This window comes from Centroberyx affinis, unplaced genomic scaffold (genome assembly GCF_046629955.1).
Source record: "Centroberyx affinis isolate AG114_WGS23_722 - 3 ecotype Tasmania unplaced genomic scaffold, CSIRO-AGI_Caff_v1 ptg002825l_1, whole genome shotgun sequence".
Taxonomy (NCBI): Eukaryota; Metazoa; Chordata; class Actinopteri; order Beryciformes; family Berycidae; genus Centroberyx; species Centroberyx affinis.
Window position 1 is genome coordinate 55,644 of NW_027280968.1, and position 23,402 is coordinate 79,045.

A 23,402-nucleotide genomic window follows, 5' to 3' on the forward strand; every position below is an offset into this window, starting at 1 on the left:
CTGCCTGCATCTAATATTCAGTAATAATAAAAAAAATATAGCCCATTTAAAAGTTAAAAACCCGGCAGCTTTGAACGTGAAGCAGCCAAGCACCAGTGCTATATTTTTCATATAACGTTACTTTATGAAGTGACATTTACTCTATAGCGAGCTAACAGCTCCTAAATAAGTTATCCACCCATGACAATGACGAACAGATTTCATTTCTTCAGAAACACAAACCTTTATTATTTTCAATATGACACTAAATGCAAGCCAACGGGCCAGAATGTCATTGTTTTTCTTTAGGAAACTCCAGTCAGCTAATATTATCAGAGGAGTGCCATGAGAAAGAAATGCCTTTTTCTTCTTCTTCTTTTCTAGAGCTTTGAAGCAACACCGAGTAAACAGTTAAACATACAAAAATATCAACATGCATAACAGCCCAGTTTGTGTCCAGACACAGTCCATTAAGGGCATAACTATGGGAAATGCAAATAAGCTGCAGCTGCAAAGTCCAGAAACTACAGAGAAAAGATCAGAGAGAGAGAGAGAGAGAGAGAGAGAGAGAGAGAGAGAGAGAGAGAGAGAGAGAGAGAGAGATTTAAATAAATTAAGACAATGTTGATGCTGTAGACGTTGACAGTTCATAGAGAAGGCGACAACTGTCCGGCAGGCTCTCCTCTGTGCAGTCAGTGATGTGTTTCCAGCTCCACAATGGTCCACTCCCCTTGTGGAGAGGCAGCGTCTTCTGGGGAGAAGCTGGTCACAGTGATGCTGGTGGTGGAGTCCTCCATGGGCGAGATGAGCTCAGCCCAACGCTTGAAGGTCTCCTTCTCCTGGGGCAGGAAGGCCTGCGAGTCCAGGCAGTCACGTGACAGGGAGAGTGTCTGCTTGATAAGGTACTGGGCCAGGTTGAGCTCCTCGGGCACCGGGTTTATGATGCCCAGACTGGACTCCTGGTCCGAGAGGAGCTGCCTGAGCAGGCTCCAGTCCCGGTCTGCAAACTCACTGCTTTCCTCATCGTCCCCTCTCTGCTTGTCTTCCTCTCCCTGCGGTATAACATTCCTGTCCTTGTCCAAGCAGTGATCAAAGGCTTCTCCCACATCCATCTCGTAAATGGGAGAGAGGGCTTTGGATGGTCGGCGGTCATGTTTGCAGGTTTGATCCAATCTGTCACAACCAATGTCCCCTAAAAACAATTGACAATACTGCAAAATGACAAAATGATTCACTCCTCCATAGTTCTTTTTCATTTCAGAAGTACTCTGAGACTAGTCCCTCTCTATTACAATAAAACACAGATTACTGAAATTTTACCCTTAATGCAACTGTGTCCTTTTAACTTATTTCCCACAGCAAAGTCAGGTTAAGACAGCGCAGCGGGGAAGCAGTTTCACTGATGGTTCTTAACAAAACTGGTCACATTATGGTCAGTCAAATGTCATATGATAATTATTGATTACCGTTTAATTACTTAACTCCAGAGTCACCAATCACTTGGAAGATGGATGACACGGGTGGACAGCTGCCTTAAAGGTAATGCACAGAGGAATGCATTTCTGAATGCGTCTCTTTTATCCACCAGTGTCAAACAAAGTAAGCCATGCATTGCCAGCACCAGTTAACTTTACATTTCTAAGTTAAGCTTAAGTACCAGTGATATGTTTTTTTAGATTTACGTGCAGGTCTTTGAATGAACGGACCTAATGTACAGACTTGAATACTGTCACAAAAACCTAAATGCAAGCAACAATGCTTTACTTAGTAGCACAAAAGAGGGAACACCACCAAGTTTTTTCTGACATTTCTTGTGTTTATGTAAACACATTCTTTCTATTTTTAACAATTTCAAAATGGTGAAAGATGAAGTAACTGATAATTTTTTGGTGTTGAAAGCAGAAAATAATTTACATGGTTGCATTGGGATAGACCCTCAATAATGGTGCAGCAGGGTTTTTCTGAATATGATAGTGAAAAAAGAGAGACATGGCAGAACCATGAAGGCTGCTCTAGAAACACATCACATACTTTACAGAGGAGGCTACTGACACTACACAAAACCTACTAAACAAAGGCTTACACAACAAAACACTAGTTTCTTGAAAGCTGAGCATCTATCTAGGAACACCAGTCTAGTGGGTATGACAAAAGGTAATGGATACTGAAAAGAAAATAAATACACAAAAGTAATGGATGGTAAAAGGGAATGACAAACAATAAATGATTTCTACTAGTAGCATGCATGTGTCTGCAGTGCAAACAAAACTCAGGAACAGGTACATTCTTGAAAAGGACCAAAGAAAAACAACAAGCAGATCCCAGGAAAGGGTCCCCGGAATAACACCTTTCTCAGAAGCAGTCTAGTTGAAGTGGCAGTTTAGTGTGGTCCATGTTGTACAGACATTTTGTATTTAACTTCCACTTCAAGTTGTCATTCTACATAAATTTGCAACTTGGTTTCATCAGTCATAACTTGCTTGTCAGTTGTGTGAACACAAATTTTAAAAAGGTGCTATGTGTAGCATTTCAACGTCAATAAATCATTACCACATTTATTTTGAGACATTAGTATAATTACTGCAAACAAACTAGACCATCTCCAGGAAGACTGGCAGCCTCTACACTGCGTTTTACATTATGTGCCACTGGTTGGATTTTGTGGGAAATCTGCTGGATCGCTTAACAGCACAAAACAGGATGAAGGCTCTGTTCTTCCAGCACAAAGCATTCAGAGTTTCTTGCAATGGCAGATGGAAAAATCACTTCCAACATGTTTATCCTCTTCAGTAAAGCAAAAGAGGAAACAAACGCATATGGAGCAACACCAGGGAGGCAGGACATGTAGCAACATCCTCTCTGTGATGGGGTTTATGGGTAATGTGGTCTTAATTTTGAGAAGCATTACCACCGGTGTGAGATAGAAGCTACCAATCGTCTCAACCATGGTCTCATTTGTTTACAGTAATTATACCAACGTATCACAATTAATATGACAATGATATATTGATGTTTAAAAATGTTACATGTAGCATCTTTAACGATCTCAAATTAGCTATGGCTTAAAAAGGCCAAAGACTGTTCCACTGCATAAAAGAAACAACAAAAATAATTGAAAAGTTGTATTTTTATGTACATCAAAGTGCATTGGTATAACTATGTCACAAGCCTTGTCACAAGGCAGATACTTTTAACCAGCGCATGGCATTATTTTTGACAAATACAATTCTATGATCAGTCATGAAATGAACATTGCTTTTCCCTTTTTATTTGTAAACTGAGTCATCAAGGGCTAAGTGCCTCTGACTGAAGGTAGTTCAGTTGTCAAAGATGTAAAAATTTAGCTTGTGTTTTGATGAGACCAATCTCCATCTTTAAAAGGATATTGGTGTTGCAAATTCAAATTTAGAACAGTTGCACAACCAATGTGTTCAGATGAAAGCAAGCTTTTAGCTGTGAAAATATCAGAGATGACCACTGATTTAATTTGAATTTGAACTGGTAGTTATAACTAGTTATTACACTAGTAATCTCAATAATACCCTTTTTCTGAAGGAGGGACAGTTATGTGTTGGATGTAGATAAGGTCTAGGAGTCAGAGCAAAGGAGAGTGCATCTTGCAGGCATGAACGATACCTTCATCGATGGAGTTTGGGGAGAGAATATGGGTTTGAATTGGGGGTCTAGGAAGGGTCCATAGATCATACATTACCTGCTGGGGATTGTGCAGCATGTACAGGAGAGTCCCCTGTCAGCTGGGGCTCATTTAAGTCTAGATGTAAATCAGCTCTCTTGCTGTCTGAAGGATTGGTGGGGTTTTTGCGCAGGCCTCCATTGCTGTACTGCTCAGTGTGCCGGAGGTCCAGGTGGCATGGCCGCTCCTGGGGAGGGAGGTCTCTAGTGTCAGGATCCAGGGGAGGCTCGCCGGACTTTACTCCATCCACTTGGCTAAAATTACGCTCCTCTTCCACAGGCTCCTGGATCTCTGTAAGGAATAGAGTGGATTTTTCTTCCTGTTCATTGCCGTGTTTTTTGTGCTCCAAAGGCGCACTTTCAAGATGATTCTGTTGTTCAACGGAGGGAGCAGAATTGGATTGAATAGGTGTAGAGTCACACTCAAAAACATCACAGGGAGTCGCAGCATCATCGGGCTGCTGGGGTGGAGTTTGGACGCCACCCTCTTCTGAGCCCAACTCCTCGCACTCGTCAACAGAGAGCAACACTGAGCGACGGAAGTTAGAAGTTGACTGATAGTCGGGCTGCTCGTTCTCCTGATCCCCACCATCGTCATCAAAAGCTAGGTTGATAATCCCCTGAAAGTGGGGTGAGGGCTCAGTGGGCGGCAGTGAGCCCTGTCCCGGGAGCACCTCAACTTCTGACCTCTCATCCTCTGTCTCCTCTTCTTCCTCCTCCTCTTCATCCTCCTCCTCCTCAGAGGAGAAGAGCTGGTGGTCGGGGACGCTCTTCACAGTGACAGTGGCCTCGACTTCCGAGGCCTCCTCCTCTACAGCAATCTCGTCTCTGTGCAGCCAGGAACGAGGACGCCGTCTTATTCCCTCCTCCTCACTAGTCGTCTCTGTCTCTCGCCCCCGCAGCCGCACCTCCACTCTCAACCCAGCTCCGCCTTCGTACATCTTTAGCTCTTCTGGGGTGCTTGTGTCACTGCTGCTGCGACCCAGGAAGTCATGACAGCGCATGGTGCCACACTTGGACACGCCTCGGTCATTGGAGCAGTCGTCGTCTTGCGAGCCTCCTGCATCGTAGTCTTCGGAGCGGGGCTTGATGTCATCAGAGGAGGTGGTGTTGCTGCCAGTCTCAGACTCTGGGCTGACCTGATGATGGATGCCGCTCCAGGAGTCCTCCAAAGGGGTGTCAGTGCTTCCAATGCTGCAAGGCGTGTCTATGGGGAGTTCAGTATCTCTTGAGGAATTCGGTGAGCTGAGGTCGTGGACTTGCCCTCCACTGAGACAGGCAGGGATGACAGAACTCGGAGACTGTTTCCCTTTACTCCCTTGTGTCAGTTTGCAAGCATCTGCATTAACAGATTTGACATGGGGGATGTTGTTAGTTGCTGGTGTAAGACTTTTCTCATCTCCTGTGCTGTTGGTTTTTCCAGGGTGTATTTTGGTCTTCTGGAGACTCTGCTTCGGGCTTGATTGCAGGGGAAGGCTAAGTGAATCCCCTCCACCTTGGCTTAGTGACTGGGTGCTGTGTGCTACAGTTTGGTCAGAGGACACCAGCTCTGTGGAGCTCTCTTTATGTTCCGCAACCTCACCTGTTTTATCAGGTGGAGAAAGTTCAATTTTACAGTCTGAATTTTTACCATTCACTGCCTCTTTTCCTTTAGTTCCTGTTTTCTTGGAGGCAATAGCAGCAGAGTTTTTCATTGTTCCTCCAGATTTTGGTGAAGCTTTCTCTGTAGATGATTCAGTACTACTTTTCAGCTTTGGTCCCGTTTTGGCAGCTACTAGTGAAGATTGCTTGGAAGGGACCGAAGAGGCTTTTGCTGGTTTAGCACTGGATTTAGCTGAGGCTCCAGTTGCTGAAATGGGTTTTGTGATCTTCTTCCGAGGAGCTTCACTGGCTGCTTTGTCTGCTGCTGAGGATTTCGACCCATCCTTGTTGTCTTCTTTCCTGGGGGAGGCGGGCTTTTTCATGGAGGACCCGTGTCTAGAGACTATACCAGGGAGAAAAAAACAATGCAGAACATTAATACTTTGCCATAGTGTAATGATATGCATTTGAATTAGCAAACTAATATAATCTCACCATGGTTTTCAGCTGGAGACATTACTGGTGTGCTTCTTCCCTTTGTGTCCGCTCTGGGCGCTGTCACTGCAGCTGACATTTTCTCCGCTGCACCAAGCTTGACTTTGCCGCTTTCTCTCACACTTGACTTGTTGGTAGGACTGTGATCGGTACAACAGACAGGCAAAACCATGAAGACAACTATGTGATCTCAAATGTTACCACAACATCCCCGTTAATTAAGTAAACCTCTGGCTTACATGTCTGTCATCGTAATACTATTTCTGAGACCTGCTGTAGGGCAAGTAATTCATGAATTAAAATTCAACACCAGTGGGGGGCAGCAAAGCTGTTTCTACCATTTTTGTCAAGGACAAGCCTCTGAGACATGAGCTGATTATCAATACCAAGAATTCTGAGTTGATACTGGTGTCCTTGTGGAGAATGTTCCTCCCAAGTTTTCTATCAGAGAACTACATTTTCAAGAACACAAGAACAGAGAGAAAATTTTTCCAGTCTGAGTTTCTCTCTGTGCTCAAGGTAGCTCGACTGTGCAATCACCCCATCACCTGGAATCAGTTGTTTTCCCCAGTGCAGAGTCTACCTTAATATTACGGGCCAAGTCTACAATAAAATAAACCTATATACACTATTGAGGTTCAGACTGCAGACTAGTAATGGAGGTCAAGTTCAAACTGCAGCTGGGTAGCTTACTTTGAGAATTAAGGAGTTAGATGATGTTATTGTGCTGGCTAGGTTGATTGTTTCCATATACAGTACGAAAAAGATTTGAAAGTCAGTGGGTTACCAGTGCTTTCCTGTTACAAAGGTTAATGTTAGCTAATAAATTGGCATTAGCTGACACGGTGATAAATTGTGTATAAAAAGCAGCCAGTTCACTTTCCTCAAATTTTACTGCTGGGACATGTTGAGTGATTTTGTCACTTTCCATGTATCTTTTGAAACCAGCATCTGTTATCGATCTCTCACACTGATAGGAATTCATCCGCCATGTTTTAAAAAAACCTTTTGTCTAAGTTTTGGACATGGTTGTGTCATTCTCGCAATCAGTCTTGGGCTTTCTCATTCATCTCCGTTGACCAAGTCACTATCCAACACATCCTCCATATTTTCCAAGTGGCAAGTACATTTTCGGCATTTGTTTTAGGCCCCGTTTCATTAATCAACATGCCCCTCTCGACTTCCCCTGGATACTTGGTACTACGTAGAACCTACGTCAAGCAAGTGACCACTTTCAGAGAAGGAGGCAGGATCTGAGCAGGGAGAGGAGTATTTGAAATGGAACGCACTTGCCCTTAAGCAGGCCTAATAATTAATAATAATAATAATGATAATTACACAGAGACATGAGTAATAAAATACATTTCATGAGTAAGATTAAATTCTCTGAATATTTTTATTTACACTTATATATTGCTTGTTCCACCATGTTGGTTTGTGCACAGGAAATTACGATCACAATGCATTCTGGGCAAGATGCGCTCCCTTGAGAGGTTGACCTCAGAAACTTAATTTGAGTTACCAGAGTAATGGAATGGCACTTAAGATGGCAGCGGGAATTCACCCGAGAGGAAGTGCCGAGGGGAAGTCATCGAGGTTAAAGTGAGTAATGAAACGGGGCCTTATTTTGAAATCGTACATCAACCTTTAGCTATTACATGAAAAATGTCACAAGGAAACAAGAACAGCCAAGAAATCATACTGATAAAGACCTGTGATTCTGGGATTATATATATAGGTTTTATAGCTCACCTGCTGGTCTTTGTTGCATCCGATTTCTGAGGAGGCTTTGTCAGTGGGGATTTGTTCACTACCTTTGTCTGGTGTTTTGGCTTAGCACCTAAAACACAGAACATTACCACATGCACAACTATTTTAAATATGTGCTTTACAGGGTAGACAATTTTGAGAATAATAAATAAAGGCTACACATAAGAGTAGAAGAGTACATAAGAACATCTGCTTTCTGATGGTAATGACCTTCAATTTACACCATTACCAACTGATAACTGGAAAAAAACCCATTAAAAACACAGGAATAAAGTGAAAACAATAATCTTCAGTTCAGTAGGGATATAGCAGGCTTGGCTATGCAGATATGTGTATAGAGCAACAGTGACGGCTCTTGAAAACAATACATGGAATTAGAATTTAATGAAATCCGGTAATTAATAATCTGAAAGCTGGAGGCTCTGTACTGGTATTGTATGAGGCTCATATTGCAGAGGTTTAGCTACTGACTCTTGAGGCGGAGAGGGAGAACATATGGCACTCTCTCCCCGTCTCTTTTGTATGAGGTCAGACAGCTGAGGCCCAGTTTAGCAGCGGACACTGGTATCAATCTGGATTACCCCACCTCCCCCAAACCACCTTCACCACAAAAGTGATTGGTCACACCCCCCCTGTGTGACAGCTGTATTAGGCTTTGACCTTTACTGTTCTGCTGTTAGTTTCTACACTGACACCAGTAAGCTGCCAAGGACGGCCTGCTGTGCTTTGTTTCCTGATAAATCAACATTCATACATGACACTGCCCTTGTCTTCCAAGAATCCCTCAAGGCCACAGCACAGCATTCATCATGCTAATTAGTCTGCAGGTCCCTTCATATCCTCCACCACATCTGCCTGGAGCTGATTTTCCGACACTTCGGCTTGGCTGCAGTGATGTCCTACAACGCAATTGGTGTCAGTCAAAATTATTAAATGGAAAAAGAATCAATAAAGATCATAAACCTGGGATGGAGTGGCTGTTGTTGCGTGGGCTGCTGGCACCGTTCTCTGGCGACGCGCTGCCTGATGTGGATGAGGTGCTGGGCTGAGGCTGGGTGGTGCCAGCAGTGTCTGCCTTTGCTGCTGAGCTTTTCTGAACCTTCATTGGTGTGATCTGGCTTGTGGATGTGGAGCCTGGGGGAGATGTTTTAGGCCTAGCACCTGGGTTAGGCCTCTTATCTTGCTCCTTAAGCCCAGAGGAGCTTTTGGGGCCATTGGCAGTAGCTACGTCCCGCCTGGCCCCCGGGGTTCCTGTGCCATTGACAACTGGTGTGCCAGAGGATGCTGCCTTTGCTTTTGATGTTGTACTCCGGTCCCCTGGCTTGGTCTTCACATTCTTTGCCCTGGAGGTGTGACTATCTCCTGCTTTGTTCGCTGTCCCCAGTCCATCAGACTTCATGGCTGATGCAGCACCGTGGGAGGAAGAAACTGCGTACTCGGACACCCTGGGGGTCCTGTGCACAGGAGGGCTCTCAGGCGCAGATGAAGGGCATTTTACAGCCCTTGGCTGCAGGAAAAAGTTATCAAAAGAAATCCCATTAGTCATGTAACTATAAGACTAGATTAATCAGCAAATAATCAGAGGGCAGTCAAAGAAAATTATTAGTATGGATTAACTGGCCAGTGGACCATACTTTACCAAATCCACAATATTTACAATCCTGTGTTTTATTTTCCTTCATTTGTCCAACAGTTGACTTCTTAATTGATTTGTCTGTTTTTACAGAACGGGAGGATTCTGAATAAACGCCTTGGGCTTCTTTCCTCTCCTGCTCATATGAATTGAATTTTTCTGTACGTGTCAATTGTTTTTTTTGTAGTTTTTTTTACGATGTACAACTAAACTAAACTAAACTAAACTAAACTAAACTAAACTAAACTAAACTAAACTAAACTAAACTAAACTAAACTAAACTAAACTAAACGGTAACAGATTTTTGTGTCAATGTAGAAATTACAGCAGTAAGCGGCTTGTCGCAGGTTCAGTGAAGCAGAACAGACGGAGAAAAAACTTCTAGGTTCCTGTTCCGCATCAGATCACTTCCTGTGAGATCTGTGAGAGCTCTCTGTGTTCCTCCTCTCCTCTCAACCACTCAGGCCTAACATCCAGGCAATCCCTCTCTGGATCACCTCAGTCAGACTTATCTTAGCCATCCATCTGTTTACAGAAGCCCTGTTGTTCATATTTCTCTGGCTGTGAGGGTTGGGCATTTATAACATATTGCATCTGATGGCCACACACACTATAATCACTGATAGGGATTATACAAACTTACATGGATTTCTCTGAGCTAAAACGGGCTCATAGGATCATCATCATCATCCAACTGAGCCAGTGTTTAGATGAAAAAACAAAACTTAAGTGTTTTCTTGTTTATAATCCATAGGGCTTTAAATAAATGAACAAATGTTGAAGCATTGAATGATAATATTACCTGTGAGCTACTGAATACAGGCTTTTTACCAAGTCTTCGGTTGTCCCCCTTATCAATAGCAGCTGTAAGAAATGGAAAAAAGAGAAAATTACAAATTTAGCCAACTGCAGTATTATTGCAGCAAAATAAAATATTCAAATTCAAGCATAAAACAGATAAAAAGGGGCTGCACCAATTTTTTCAAGACACTGGTCAGGTCCCTCAACATCCAACCAAAGCATTCTTTTCCCATTTCTACATCAGTATGACAGGATAAACAGTGTGGGAAATAGTGTCAAAACATTTTAACAGTCAATGAATGAAGAAACTTATCAGTCTGTCATGTCTTGACAGTTATATTATTTTCAATCAAAGCATAGCCATTTCTCGAAAGATACTTAATGTCAAAATAAATTCTGAACATAGGATAATTAATCTAAACAAATTTTGTGCAAGTACCTATTTATTCGATTTATCAATGTGCATCTATAATGTTTGCATCTGAGACCTAGATTCCATTGGCAAGAAATGTACCAGTAATAGGAATGCAACTAGGCTGAAATCCAGCCAAATAAATTATTCATGCTGTGCATTTCAACACATCACTAGCTAAACAGTGAGAACACAGCACATTTTTTCATTTGTAGATGCTTCTAATCATGTGCAGACTCACAAAGAGAGGAATTCACTCCCACCCATTTAAAACACAGAGCATGGCGCGGCTGGTGCATTTACCATGTTAGCCTACACTTATCTGTCCAAGACAGTTAAAATGGTCCCGCAAAAATAAAGCAAAATTGTTTGGGAGGAGCACTCGCCAAACAATGAATGGATTACCAGTGGCCAAACAACTGCTGCTGAAAGAAGCCATTAATTGTTAAATCGGCCAACAGCATATGCTCCAAGGGCTCCGGTTCATCTGTAATGATGCAGAGCCACTGCCTCATCACTAGGCTGGGTTAGGGAGAAAAAAAACAACACATCCACACACACCGCAGCATGAATATCCTGTGCATGAGAGTGGAGAGGGAGCGCTGTGGAGGTGCAGATAGCCTCACCGCTAAAGCTGCCAGATTTAAGATGTCTTTCCTTACCTGCCAGTATCCTCTCTCTGTGCTTGGATGGCAGGGTCTCCCATCCTTGTGTGTGGCGGATGGCATAAAAGGTCTGGAGCAGGAAGGTCCACAGCCTCGCGTGTAGCGTACAAATCTCTCGCCTGAACGGCTGGCAGTGGGAGAGAGAAGGGGAGAGGGAGCGGAGAGGAGGAGAATGGAAAAGGGTGCGCTACAGCACAAGCGAATCAGCAGCTGCTTGAAGAACCCTTCACCATGGCAACCAATACCCCCCGTCCCTCCCTCCCTTCCTCCCTCCCCCTCACTCTCTCTTGCAGAATCCACTTGAGCTCCCTTGAGCTAAATCAGTGATGTCACCCGCTGAGGCTAAAGACTGCCATACTCCTGTTTCCACGCCTGAATATATATGTATATATATATAAATAAAAAACAGGGCTGGAAGGTAGGGAGGAGCTATCTTTACACCAGCCTCCCTTTCTCTACCACTTCCATTTCCCTCCTATCGTTTTCTCATTCCCCCCCACTACCACACACCCTTTCACCAGCAGATATAGAGCCAGATTAGTGAAGGCCACTCCCATACCTCACGGTCTCCGTCAGCCTAATCCATTCTGCCATACTGTACTGTATTCGCAGGGGATATGTGCTTTAACTCATGCAGCCAGGTCACTTTCCCCTAGAAATCATCTCACAAGCTTAACCTGGTATAAGAACAGGACAGAGTTTAGTAGTCCGTGTCCTGTTGACAGTTTTACAAACTTACATTTAACATTCTCTTAAAAGGCTCTAACTAATCATAAATATAGTTTACAGTTTATTTGAGATTAAAATCCATTGCATGAAATAAAATACACTACCATTTGAATATTTGTTGGTGAATCAATTCATTATCATGTATTCAATCACTCACTTCGTCCGGCCGTCAAACATGACATCTCAGGTGAAATCTCTGGTCTAATTGAAACTTGAAGGGATGATGCATTGCGTTGAAAAAAATACACTGATTGGCCTGATGAGGGCGCGATAATTAAAGGTCAAAATTTTAACTCAAAGGTAATATCTCAGACACTACTGGTGCAATTTTGAAGAAAGTTGGAGGGATGACTCATTTTAGCACAGTGCTCTGGCTTTTAAAGAAATTACACTCCTGACTGGAACAGTATAATTAAAGTCAAAATGTCTAGTTTTGAAAAGCCATTACTGCCTAAACCCCAGTCAGATTCGGATGAAACATGGAGGGATAATGCATCTTGTTACTAATTGGCCCAAGGGGTGCCTGCATCATTCATCAATGTGTCTTATGAAATTTAAAATGGAGGTAGAGGCCATTTAATGTATAGATTAAAGGAGTTGAGTTGGCAGTTTGTGCTTGCTTACTGCACGCTTCTCTGCATCCAGAATAAAGTAATGTGCATACTGTAAGTAAAAATTGTAAGTAAAAAAGAAGGGAGGCAACCTCACATAGAGCAAATATTTCAAACACACCTCAACTAAGAGGTTGTATGAGGTCCATTATTAGAGATTTCAGTGGGAGGCAGAAGGACAAAGGGGTCAGTAAAGAGAATCTGCTTTCATTCACCTCCTCTTCTCTTTGCTCCAGTGGGGAGCCCTCTTCCACCTCGTCCCCACACAGGTAGTCCACAGCAGAGAAGAGATCACAGCAGTTGTCCACAGTCACACCTTCCCTGATGGCTGAACACAGCTTCTTCAACAGGGTGGGCTCTCGGGTAAACTCCTCCCTCTGTAAGCGCGCATCAGACACTGAGAAAACCGCAGGGACGCTGAATATTTCTCAAGGTCTTCACAGCAAAGGAGAGGACATTAGCATCGATAAATCTTACCCTGCGCAGACTCTGGAAGGCTGAAGTGTGAATGACTTTGGGGAGGTGGTGGACAATGACACTCAGGCTCTCCTGTTGCAGCTCTGTGGCCAGACTCCTGACCTGTTTGGCCCACTTGACTTCTGGGAGACTGCCAATCAACTGCTCACTGCCACAGAGTATGGTTACTGCACTCTGCACGGTCTGTAGGAAAAGATCTATCAACTAGAGAAGCTCTTTCAGGGCCAGAACACAAACACACACACAAATAAAGTCAAATGAATGCAATCCCATCCAAGTGTAGTGTGCTATTCCTGCCCAGCACCAACTGTTCAATGGTGGGATACCCCAAATTATGCAACAAATCTTGGCAAGTACTGAGCTTCAGTACTGCCAAGATTGTCCGAAGGAGCCAGCTATAGTGAAGTCGTCCTGTGCCACACACATACGCACATCACGTTTTTTGCAGCGATGAATGGCAGACTCAAGATTCAATTATCAATTACAAGCCTTGATCCCTCCCCATCTGTCTGCATCCACATCACATTCCTAAATTATATTAACGACTGAGGATTTAATGAAGATGATCTTTCATTAGATCATGTTCAAATTTCCTTCCTGTGGAAAAATATTCTAAATTGGAGAATGGGTTGAAGATATTTGTGCAATTACATGCACGTGGCATGGCTGATGACTCTGTGGAACTCACCATGGCATCAGTCACAGCAGTTAGACAGGCTCTGTGGAGCTCACAAGGCAAGAGGGAGAAGTTTCTCTCTGACCAGGTCTTCACATAATGTTCAGTAACCCACCTGAAAAAACACATGTTGTGCCATACCTGCATTAGATAACGTGTTCTTGAGGCTTCTGAAGGCTCTTCCACTAATATATCCATACTGCTTATCAACTTAATATTCTTAAACTGAGAACCAATACTGAGTGTGCCATCTGATATGTAGCATCTGCAGTGACATAAGATCTGCTCTGAGCTGTGGAGTGGTGTGGAGATTAATCTGAAATTAAGATTCAGCGATTTCTATCAGTAATTTAGGTCAGGTCTGTGACCTAACCACTTAAAATGGACCACTAGGCTGCCAAACTCCATGCAAGAAAGACTCATTAACCTCATTGGCTCTCTGCTACGGAATGTCAGCCAGAAGTCCAAAATGTCCCAGGCTATGCAGCAAAATATTCTGTTTGTATGGTGCATACTAGCTGAGATTCAATCTGTGTTTTTCAGTGGCACTAGAGAACACTGTATCATTCTGAACACTTGGTCCCTCTTTCTAAGGCTCCAAACGCTGGCCAGTGATGCTTTGTTTGAAGGGACAAGAGAATCAGCGAGGATGAGAAAATCAGCAATGCACTGCTGCACAGTGCAGCACAGCTCGACTTACCGTCACACTCGCGTGACTCATCAAACTCAGCAGAGGCAGCATGGCATATCCACTCCCCCCCCCCCCACACCCATAACATCAGAAAATCAGAACCAGCTCACAGCTTCACTAAAAAAAAAAAAACTATCCTTCTGACCTACATTCACATATTTCTCCTTGCCTGTTTACCGCAGTGTGCAACAACATAACTAGACAGTTTGTTTGCACTAATAGCGGCTACAGGAGAACTCAGAAAGCGAAAAATAGGCTGTGTGCATGTGTGAATGTGTGCAAATGTGTGTTTAAGATTTTGTTTAGGACACTTCTGCTTTATTTTATACTATACAGTGGAGAAAACAGGAAAGATGGGTCAGAGGGGAGATGACATGTGATATAGGTTTTCAACTCTATTCAAACCCTCAACATTGCTTTAGCCCACTGAGTCACCAGGATGCCCGGGCTTCTAATGTTTATGATGAGATAAAACTGGCAAGGCTCAAAACCCTCACTGGGAATGTAGCAACAATATAGTGTCTAGCTGAAGAATGAACAATTTAAGGAAAGGAGAGGCAAAAGATGAAGGCTGTGCAAGACCTTGAAATGAAAAGGCATCTGCTCAGTATATAGCTGTCCTATGAAAGCAGGTTCTAGTGCACATTGTGCAGAAGCTCTTGTGATTAAATGCAAAGACTTTTTTTTTCTGCAAAAGTGAACAGACTGACAAAAATTGGAAGTCAAAGTGCAATGTTGCAATTATAAGCTTATAGACTAGGGCTTTAGTTGGACTCTTGTGGTAAAATCACAGTGAATATTGTAATCTCATGTTCATGAAGGATGTGTTGGTTCAGAAAAAAACCCTCATGCTTACAAAATTACAAATTCCTGGAGAGACTGGTAATGGCAGCCTTTTGTAAAAAAAAAAATAAAACCAATCATTTTACCCAACAACACTTTTACTGAAAACCTCTACTATATTATTTTATATTAAATGCACAGTATGTAATTTCTGCCGCTAAGGGTCTCTCAATCAAAACAATAACAAAAGACGTAGTTTGATGACGTCGTGAAGTAGCGTGGGATCATGGGAGGGGTTTTTTTTACGGGGACAGCTTCGGCGACAGAACGCACCGCAAATGGGAATGAATAATTGTGATCCATCACGAGTGAGCAATAAAAACAATAGAATGAAAAAAACAACAGAGTGGCTAAAGTGGCTAGCTAGCTAGTTGGCCGACTTCCTTCCTCACTCTGACGTATCATCTGGTGTTTCCCATGTTTCCCTGGAAGTTAGGGGGTAAAGGGGATATGATGCCATTGACAGGCGACCAAATGAAACGCACCGTTACCTTGAATAAAATTACGGATTTCTCTGGGTTTGAACATTGTTGGAAACATTTGGGATAATGTAAGTACACAACTCAAAAATATATATAACTTAGGTCTAGTCGTTTTTAGATATTTTAATGCGGAAATGATACATATTATACCTTTAACTCTTCATACATAGTAAGGAACTTAATTAACTTCTTCAATTAATGCTGAGCCCCCACACTCACCTCTTACACAACATGTGGAGGTTTTGAAGGCCGAGGGCGTGGGTGAGGGACAGGCACTCGAGAATTGTCCTCTGAACACCATCAACAGGCTGCAAACCAATAAGGAGCAAATATGCAACAGGGGCTTGTACGTATTTTCACATAGTTATTTCAGACACTGAAGGGCCTAAGATGTAGCGGGGGTGAAACATGCTATGTTGTATCAGAGGCACATGATAAGGTGGGAGTGAAAATGAGAGTGGTTCAGAGAAGTGAAACACAGAAGGTCATTATTGACTGGAAACACGTCTGCAATGTACAAAGTAAGTGAATGTAAAGCAAAAAGAAGAGAGCAGGCATCTGCTCCTCTTGTTTTCAGCTGCCATCATCTGTACTCCAGACATTGCTCAATCACATGCATAGCAGTCTTGAACTGCAAAAGACCACTATATACAGTAGAACTGATCTGATTCTGATCGGTTCATATGAAACTTGAAAAAACAGGTTTGCTAAAACTGAAATTTTGTATGTGACACATTAAAGGGTAATAAGCCCATCAAATCCATCCTTGAAGGTATTCAGTAAGTTTCCTCACATATAACTGACCTTGGGGAAGAAGCGGCAGTAGTCTCGGGTCAGAACCATCTCCACTACGTCCTTTAGCCCCTCCAGACCCAACATGTCTGCTGCCAACACCACCTGACTGTGGGAGAGGTGACACCAACCATAGGTCAGTTTGATTTCTGGGCCTATGTTGCAAATGTGCCCACAGATTGTTCACATACCCTACCTGGCACTACTTCTGGAGGGCAGGTCCACTATGGCCCCATACATAAATTGGAGCAGGATCTCCATCTCCTCTGGACCTAAGCTGGAAATAGAAGGTTAACATTGTAATCAATTTACAACCCATGTAGTCACAGATCCAGTAAATGTAAGCTTTTAAAACTGCAAACATAATGGAATTGTCAGCTTATGTACTGATTAATATTTTCTAAATGACATGTGTTTATTACAATGTTGCACATAAATTAAATATTTCAATCAGCACTAGATAAGCTGAGACACGTGTGTGTTTTTCTATGCGGTGTAAAATGTGAGCGGTGTAAACAAAATCAAAATTTCACGCTGGGAGCTGGACTAGTCCATGTGACTGGAGCCTGAGGGCCACTTCACAGAGTTTCCCCCCACACATCAACACAGTCGTCCTTCACTCTGACAGCCGCGTCTTCCCCTGTTACTCTCAGATCAGTAATGCTGAGGCGAGTGACATGTCTTTCCCCAGAGGGAAAAAAATAGGCTTCATTTGCCTCTGCCAAGCTGAGAGGAGACTAGTGGGGAGGGGGGGTGGGGTGGGGTGGGGTGGGGTGGGGGGGGCGGGGGTCTTCAGCAGGCAGTGGATCAGAAGACATTTATGTACCTCAAAGAGGAGATACGGCAACCTTGGTGTTTGGAAATCTGAGCGAGTCATTTGAGATTCAATTGCCTGTGGGTAGCTGTGTGTGTGTCTGTGTGCATGTTTGGGTACGCGGAGTTGGGAGTAGAGACACATGGCATTGTGAGTGAAACCCCATACAGGGCCACCTCTGTTCCAAGGCATGAATAATTAATGCAGTATAGGCAGACTTCAGATGTATTGTTCGGCAGTGAAATGTTGAATTGTTGGACCAGGGTGGAGGTGTATTATTGACCCAGGAGCTTGTTGGGCCACGCTGTTGCCTGACCTTGCCCGGTCTTACCCTTGTAGAGTGATGCACTGTCTGGAGCTCTCCATCCAACTCCCACTCAGCATGGCGCGGAAGTACTGAGATCGTGCACACAGAATTGCCCTAGAAACCCACAAAGCAGGCAGTTGCATGTCAGTTCCACCCAGCATTTTAATATTTCACATCTCATCTGGTGGGCTACTGAAGCGGCTTTGAAGTGACAAGCGAGAGAACAAAAAAATTATATTGTGTATTCTACAGCCTCTGAAGACGACGGTTGTATTGTCCATGGCCTCTCAAGATTTTATTGTCACAGATATGGAGGTGCTGAGGCATGCTGAGGTGCTTAGAGCAAACACTTATTTATGTACATTAAATATGTTTCAGAGTCTCAATAAAATGGAGATGAGTCACAATAATTCAGCAGTAGCAACCTTGTAATCCCACGGCCCTATGCCCAAACTCACACCTTCGTCTCGTACCCCTTCCTTATTTACCCTAATGCACACACACATTTAGGTTTCATTAGGCGGGAGAATAATGGTTATGATGACTGACAAATTGACTGCTAATCCTGTGTTTTATTCTCAAGTGTAACACAGTGTGACTCAGATAAGAGTAGCTCCCATGATAAGAAGCAGATGTTTTTATGTTTAGCTAGGGGAAATGAGCAGCTCAAGACTATGCCTGCCAACCAGCATGAGCAGCGAAATCTGTTTTCCAGTCATGGAGACATAAGGGGCGTGATGACTGGAGATCCTCTGGCTCAACCCCTGAGGTAAGAGCTGCAGCAGCTAACACTGAGCTACCATATAGATCAGTGCTGCAGAGCCCTTGTGCTCCAACCAAAAAGAAAAAAAAAAAAGAAAAAAGAAGGGCTGCCCGGCTTTTATCTGACAAGCGTTCGCTGGCTGGCTGCTCCCCTGAGCACAAGCTGGGAGAAACCAGTCTCCATGGTTACCAGCAACTACTACTACCTCTGCATCACTGAATGACCACCCACTCTAACGGCTGATGATGCACACTGGCGCTGGTCAACAGAAGATGTGGGATCTCCAGCTACAACTGTAGGAGTTTTGCATGAGGCAACTGTGGGTGTGGTGTAATAAAGTAAACATTCTCCAACAGTGCATGCCACCCATGAAGATATTTTAAAAGAAAAGAAAAAACAGATTGCGCTTTTGCATTTCAGAAGGATGGGCATCAATATAGAGGTCTGAAAGGCCACTAAAACTTATTCTACCTGTGGCAGGAGAAGACCTGCTCCCCCACTTGGATGGTGATGTCCCACTGCTCTCCCCTCTGGTACAGATCCAACAAGTCTGCTCCGAGGCCCGAGGCTGGCTCCAGGACAACAGCGTCTAGGGAGAAGTTGAGGTGGATAATGAGGAAGGACAGGAGGGAGAGAGTGATGAAGGGAAAGGCCATGAGTGTGCATGTATGTGTGCGAGTGTGCATGCATTTGTGTGTGTGCATAAAAAAAGGCAGAGGTTGGACTGCACCATCAAAACTGAAAATATTGTCTATTTCTGAAAAAGTTTGATGAAGGATGGCTAAATTTTGCATTAACAGTAGCATGGTGATGCTGTAATTAGCAGTAACGACAACAAGACTCCAAACGCGATTAGCTCTTAAGTGGATTATAGGTGAGATAACATGAGTTGAAGTAAGGTTGGGGGGGCAGGGGGAGCAGCTGAAGGGTCAGATAACCTAGAATAAACCCTCCAATGAAAAGACCGTTGATCTGTTTACCTGAGTCAGTGGAACTATGAAGGTCTGCTGGGTCGGGAACAGACGGTCTACTAGCCGGCACTGAGCCCTCAACGTCTGGGATTATTCCAGCCGAGCACATGCTCTGGTCGGCTGTGTACACTCGCCTGCAGGGGTGAGACTCTAAAGGTTAATTAACGCTGAGCCTTTAACAACCTATTCAAATTATGATCTGGTCTGATGCACTGTGGCTTTAATGAGTAACAGCACCTTGAAACAAGAGCCCTAACTATGTAGGATTTTCTGGTTCTCCAGTAACACTAATTCTATGCAGCTGTGGTGCATGGGAGGATAATTCTGGTTTTATCCCATCTCTGTCGCTGTTTGGGTCTAAGTTATGTTGTTTCAAGTTGAGGTTGTAGTGCTAAAAATGCATTTTAATCATGATAAAATCATTACTTCTTAAACATCTGGACAATATTTGTTTTAGTTTTAGATGATAGTAAGAATTCATTTCACATTTAATCTAGCAGTAGTGGTAATTTCCTTGCTGTAGTGGAGCACCACTGCTAAATTAATACAAATGAAAAACTGCAAGTGTAATATCTGTAATATGTTGGAACAATGAAATGTGTGAAATGGTATCACTGCACTGAAGGTAGAACTCAATTGTGTTGTTCAACAGTGAAACATATTTATCATTGGACCAGAGTGGAAATGTGTTACAGCCAATGTTTGGGAAAGTTACATACTTCATTACTTATCTTAAAAAGTGACTGGTTATGTTACAAAGTTAATCTATATTAGAGGCGAGTACTTTTACGTTATGCACAAAAGCCTGCCGTAACAATGTGGCTTGTGCTGCAGAGTGTGTTGACAATCATGGTTTTAAAATGCAATGCATGACTATTACGCTGTTTTTAAAACAATTTGCCAATCTCATTTATATCAAGCATACTTAGATTGCACTTTTTTATGTAGCAGCATCTTGTCTGCACAAGATGCTGTGGGATTTTCACTTTTTTCTATTTTTTAATTTGCTCTAACAAAAATGAAACAATATGAAAGGAAAATAAAATGATATGGATGATATAGGCTTAGCCAATTATATGGTATCAGCCAATACTGTAATATATTGTGTATTATGTTTGCATCATTAACTGTCTGGATCTATTCAGAGTCACACTGTTAGCCATGAGCAGAACAGAATAAGTGCAAAACAGATGGATGTGTGAGAGGGGCAAAGTGCAACTGTGCGGTTCTGCAGCCCCTCGGCCCTTTTGCTAGTTTCCTGTGCTTTAGCTTCGACCGATCACTCTGCAGGAAGTACACAAGTACTGTGAGATTGACAAAGCTTTTAGTGAGATGTTTATTTTCTCTGAAACTACCTGACAACTCTAGCCTGTAATCACCACACAGACCAAGTCACACTAAACAAAAACATATTAAAATAGAAGCTCTCTTGCACAGGCCTTGTGACTCCATGGTATCGCAGTCACACAAGGACATCTCTTTCCTCCAGTCCTGATTATAAATTGCTAATGAGCATGCACAAATTCACTGGATCAAAGGCTTGTGCATTCCAAGAGAACCACACTGGCATCGCCTTGATGGAAACTAGGCAATTGCTACACTGGGATCTTAGATGATTATCAACACTCATGCAATTTGGGAATTGTGTATCTAAACACTAAAACAAAAATATAATGTGCAATTTATTATTTAATGCTTATAGCATTTACAATGCTACTTGAACCCTACATACTTGGAGAATGCATAAAAGTACCAGTCAATCCTGCAGATTAAATATGGTGTACTTGCTGCCCTCTGTCAGGAAGCCATTGAAACTGCAACACCAAGACAGAAAGACAATTTCTTGCGTCCTCTGCTTGAAACCAGGTGTAGAGTTAAGGCTGCAGGTGAGACTATTAAGTGGAAAAGAAACAGCTTAGTTCAAGAGCCAAAAGGCATGCTGTGACCATCCTATGAGAGAACTGAGAGTCAGTTTAGGTGAGCCTATTTCTTTATGATCTGAATCTGGATCACATGGTTCTGTATATGTGATAAAACACTTTGGCCTAGAGCGTACCTGATGAAGTCTTTCAGCTCTGCAATTTCATAGCCAGGCAGATGGATGCTGTTGGGGTCCTTGTGAGCCCCTTCAAGGATGTGTGGAGCTCTGGCCAAAAGTATGGCCCTGTGTGCCTGCAGCGAGCCGGACCCAGCACACAGACACACATCCGCTTCCAGCTCCTCCTGCAGCAACCTGGTCAGATACATTACAGTACTTCAGCAGGGGGCAATTTGTGGCTGATGAAAGGGTGTAGCAATCCCCTTACTAACTGATTTTAGGGGAAATATGGAGGAAAAACATTCATTTACATGCAAATTTGTTAATTTGAATGAACTGCCCATTAAGCATGTTGGAGTTCAAAACAAAGCTTACAGGGAGCATCAGTAGAGCAACTCAGTCTTGACAAAATGTTCATAGTTGCATTCATGAGGAGAGAAAATAAGTAAACAATAAAGCAAGGCCTTGTTACAACAACTTAGACCAACTTCCAAGATCTGTGAGATTCCAAGATTAATCTGATGGCCTAATTTTCTACTTGAGAAGAACACAAGCACAGTCCTGAGGCAGTCCATTTCTTCTTCACCATCATTAACTCCCACTGCAATGACTGAACTGGGTGACCCAGAAATCAGTGGGCTTAGAGCCAATTGGTCTGTATGAGTTCAAATGCTGGTGCTGTGTCCATTTCTGTAACCCTCGGGCAGTGAGTGAAAATGGGGTCATCCGTACAACAAGGAAAGTCACATCCCTGCCTCCTCCAACCCCCTGCAACACTCAAATCCACGTGAGCTAGTTAGGCATGAGTGATGCTGTGGGTTACCAGTCATCACTAAAAAGTATTACAACTTTGCTATATGTCAAGTTTTATATTCCAGATCCCATGATCCTCCAATAATACTCTTACACTGTTCTATACTATCAATCTGTGATGTTCAATGCCTTCCGGGAGTTATTTTGTGATGAAGTGTTGCAATTTTCTTTTTTGTTGTACCCACTTTCCCTCAACCTGCCTCATCTACTTCTACTTCAGTTAGTGATTTCCTACGTTTCCCAGAATGCCTTTCGACAACCCCCAGAGACGGGGAGTGAACTTGTTACTTTCAATCAAAGCTAGGTGTATGGGAATCACTTGTTAGATAGCCAACTAGTTGGCCATGAACATTGGGGCGTGTCTATGATATGAACGGCTGCACCCCTTACTCAATACGCAACATGTCTTGTGGCTGCATTGCATTCTGGTCTATTGAGGCTACTGCGGGTGAAGAATTCGTCTATTTCCTCTATCTCTCTCTCTCTCTCTTTCTCTTATCTCCGGGAATAAGAAAAATACACCACCGACCAACAAAATGGACCCAGAAATGCATGTAGTATAATGTTTTTTTTTCCCACAGTTTCAGTGTTTAAGATAGTTTCCCATTAAGCAACACATGAGAACCCATTCTTTCAGAGGAGTGATAAAGAATTCTAGCACAGTAGAGACAGAACATCTTCCATTTTAATATACAGTACCTGTGAGATATCCATATCACCCAGCCAGAGGCCTATTAATCCATAAATCTGCCTCAAACTGTGTGACTATGCAATTTTAAGGTAAGAACATACAGTATACCTATTCTTCATGATTAGGCAGTTAGGGTGGGGGTATGATTTTCTACAGATAGCCAAGCCATCAAAAATATATAGCCTGCTGAAGGAGGTTCATGATCAGCATTGTAACACAGGTCTGACCTGGCTCTGCAGCAGTGTAAACCGGTTACATTAGTTCACTATTGTTAACAGGATGTATAAAGACCATTAAAGTAACTGATGAGACTGGGGTGGGAGAACTTTAGGACCTGGTTCTTGTGGGAATTGTGCACTGAAATGGGTTGAACATTTGTCAATAACGCACATTAACCCCAGGCATGTGGTGTAATGTAATGTAATATGCTTTACCTGCTGAGGTCTGCAGACAACGCAGACGACAAACATCTCTTGAGTTGGTCTTTGTATTTTCGCTCTTTGGCCTGGAATTCTCTTGCAGCCTCTGGGTTGATCATTGTTTACTTTGTTCTCTAAGACAAAGATAAGACAAGAAGCTCAGCCTTTGAATCTAGCACAATCCAGATACCAGAGTGTTCAGCTATACAGCTCTAAGGCAAGAGGACAGGATAACATTACCAAGCATAAACATTCC

At 43.0% G+C, this 23,402-nt stretch overlaps 1 protein-coding gene across 1 annotated transcript; it reads right to left on the reverse strand.

Moving 5' to 3' along the window:
• Nucleotides 1-219: 219 nt before the first annotated feature.
• btbd8 (BTB domain containing 8) lies at nucleotides 220-23,281 on the reverse strand. The gene is made up of 18 exons (XM_071536095.1): nucleotides 23,162-23,281; nucleotides 21,242-21,418; nucleotides 19,195-19,319; nucleotides 18,686-18,803; nucleotides 17,476-17,565; nucleotides 16,527-16,607; nucleotides 16,343-16,439; nucleotides 15,758-15,846; nucleotides 13,535-13,637; nucleotides 12,847-13,029; nucleotides 12,585-12,746; nucleotides 11,027-11,156; nucleotides 9,954-10,015; nucleotides 8,482-9,025; nucleotides 7,501-7,588; nucleotides 5,749-5,888; nucleotides 3,692-5,656; nucleotides 220-1,171 (listed from the first exon to the last, which is right to left on the reverse strand). The coding sequence occupies exons 1-18, from the start codon at nucleotides 23,263-23,265 to the stop codon at nucleotides 672-674; spliced, it is 4,758 nt and encodes a 1,585-aa protein (XP_071392196.1). The 5' UTR covers nucleotides 23,266-23,281; the 3' UTR covers nucleotides 220-671.
• Between the last annotated feature and the right edge of the window lie 121 nt (nucleotides 23,282-23,402).

Excerpts from the sequence above, each read along its gene's own strand:
- btbd8 (XM_071536095.1), bottom strand. The coding sequence starts at position 23,265 with ATGATCAACCCAGAGGCTGCAAGAGAATTCCAGGCCAAAGAGCGAAAA. Across the intron at positions 18,804-19,194 it reads TCATAGTTCCACTGACTCAG|ACGCTGTTGTCCTGGAGCCA; the intron begins GTAAACAGATCA and ends ACTTCTCCCTAG. Across the intron at positions 17,566-18,685 it reads CAGGTCTTCTCCTGCCACAG|GGCAATTCTGTGTGCACGAT; the intron begins GTAGAATAAGTT and ends GTGGGTTTCTAG.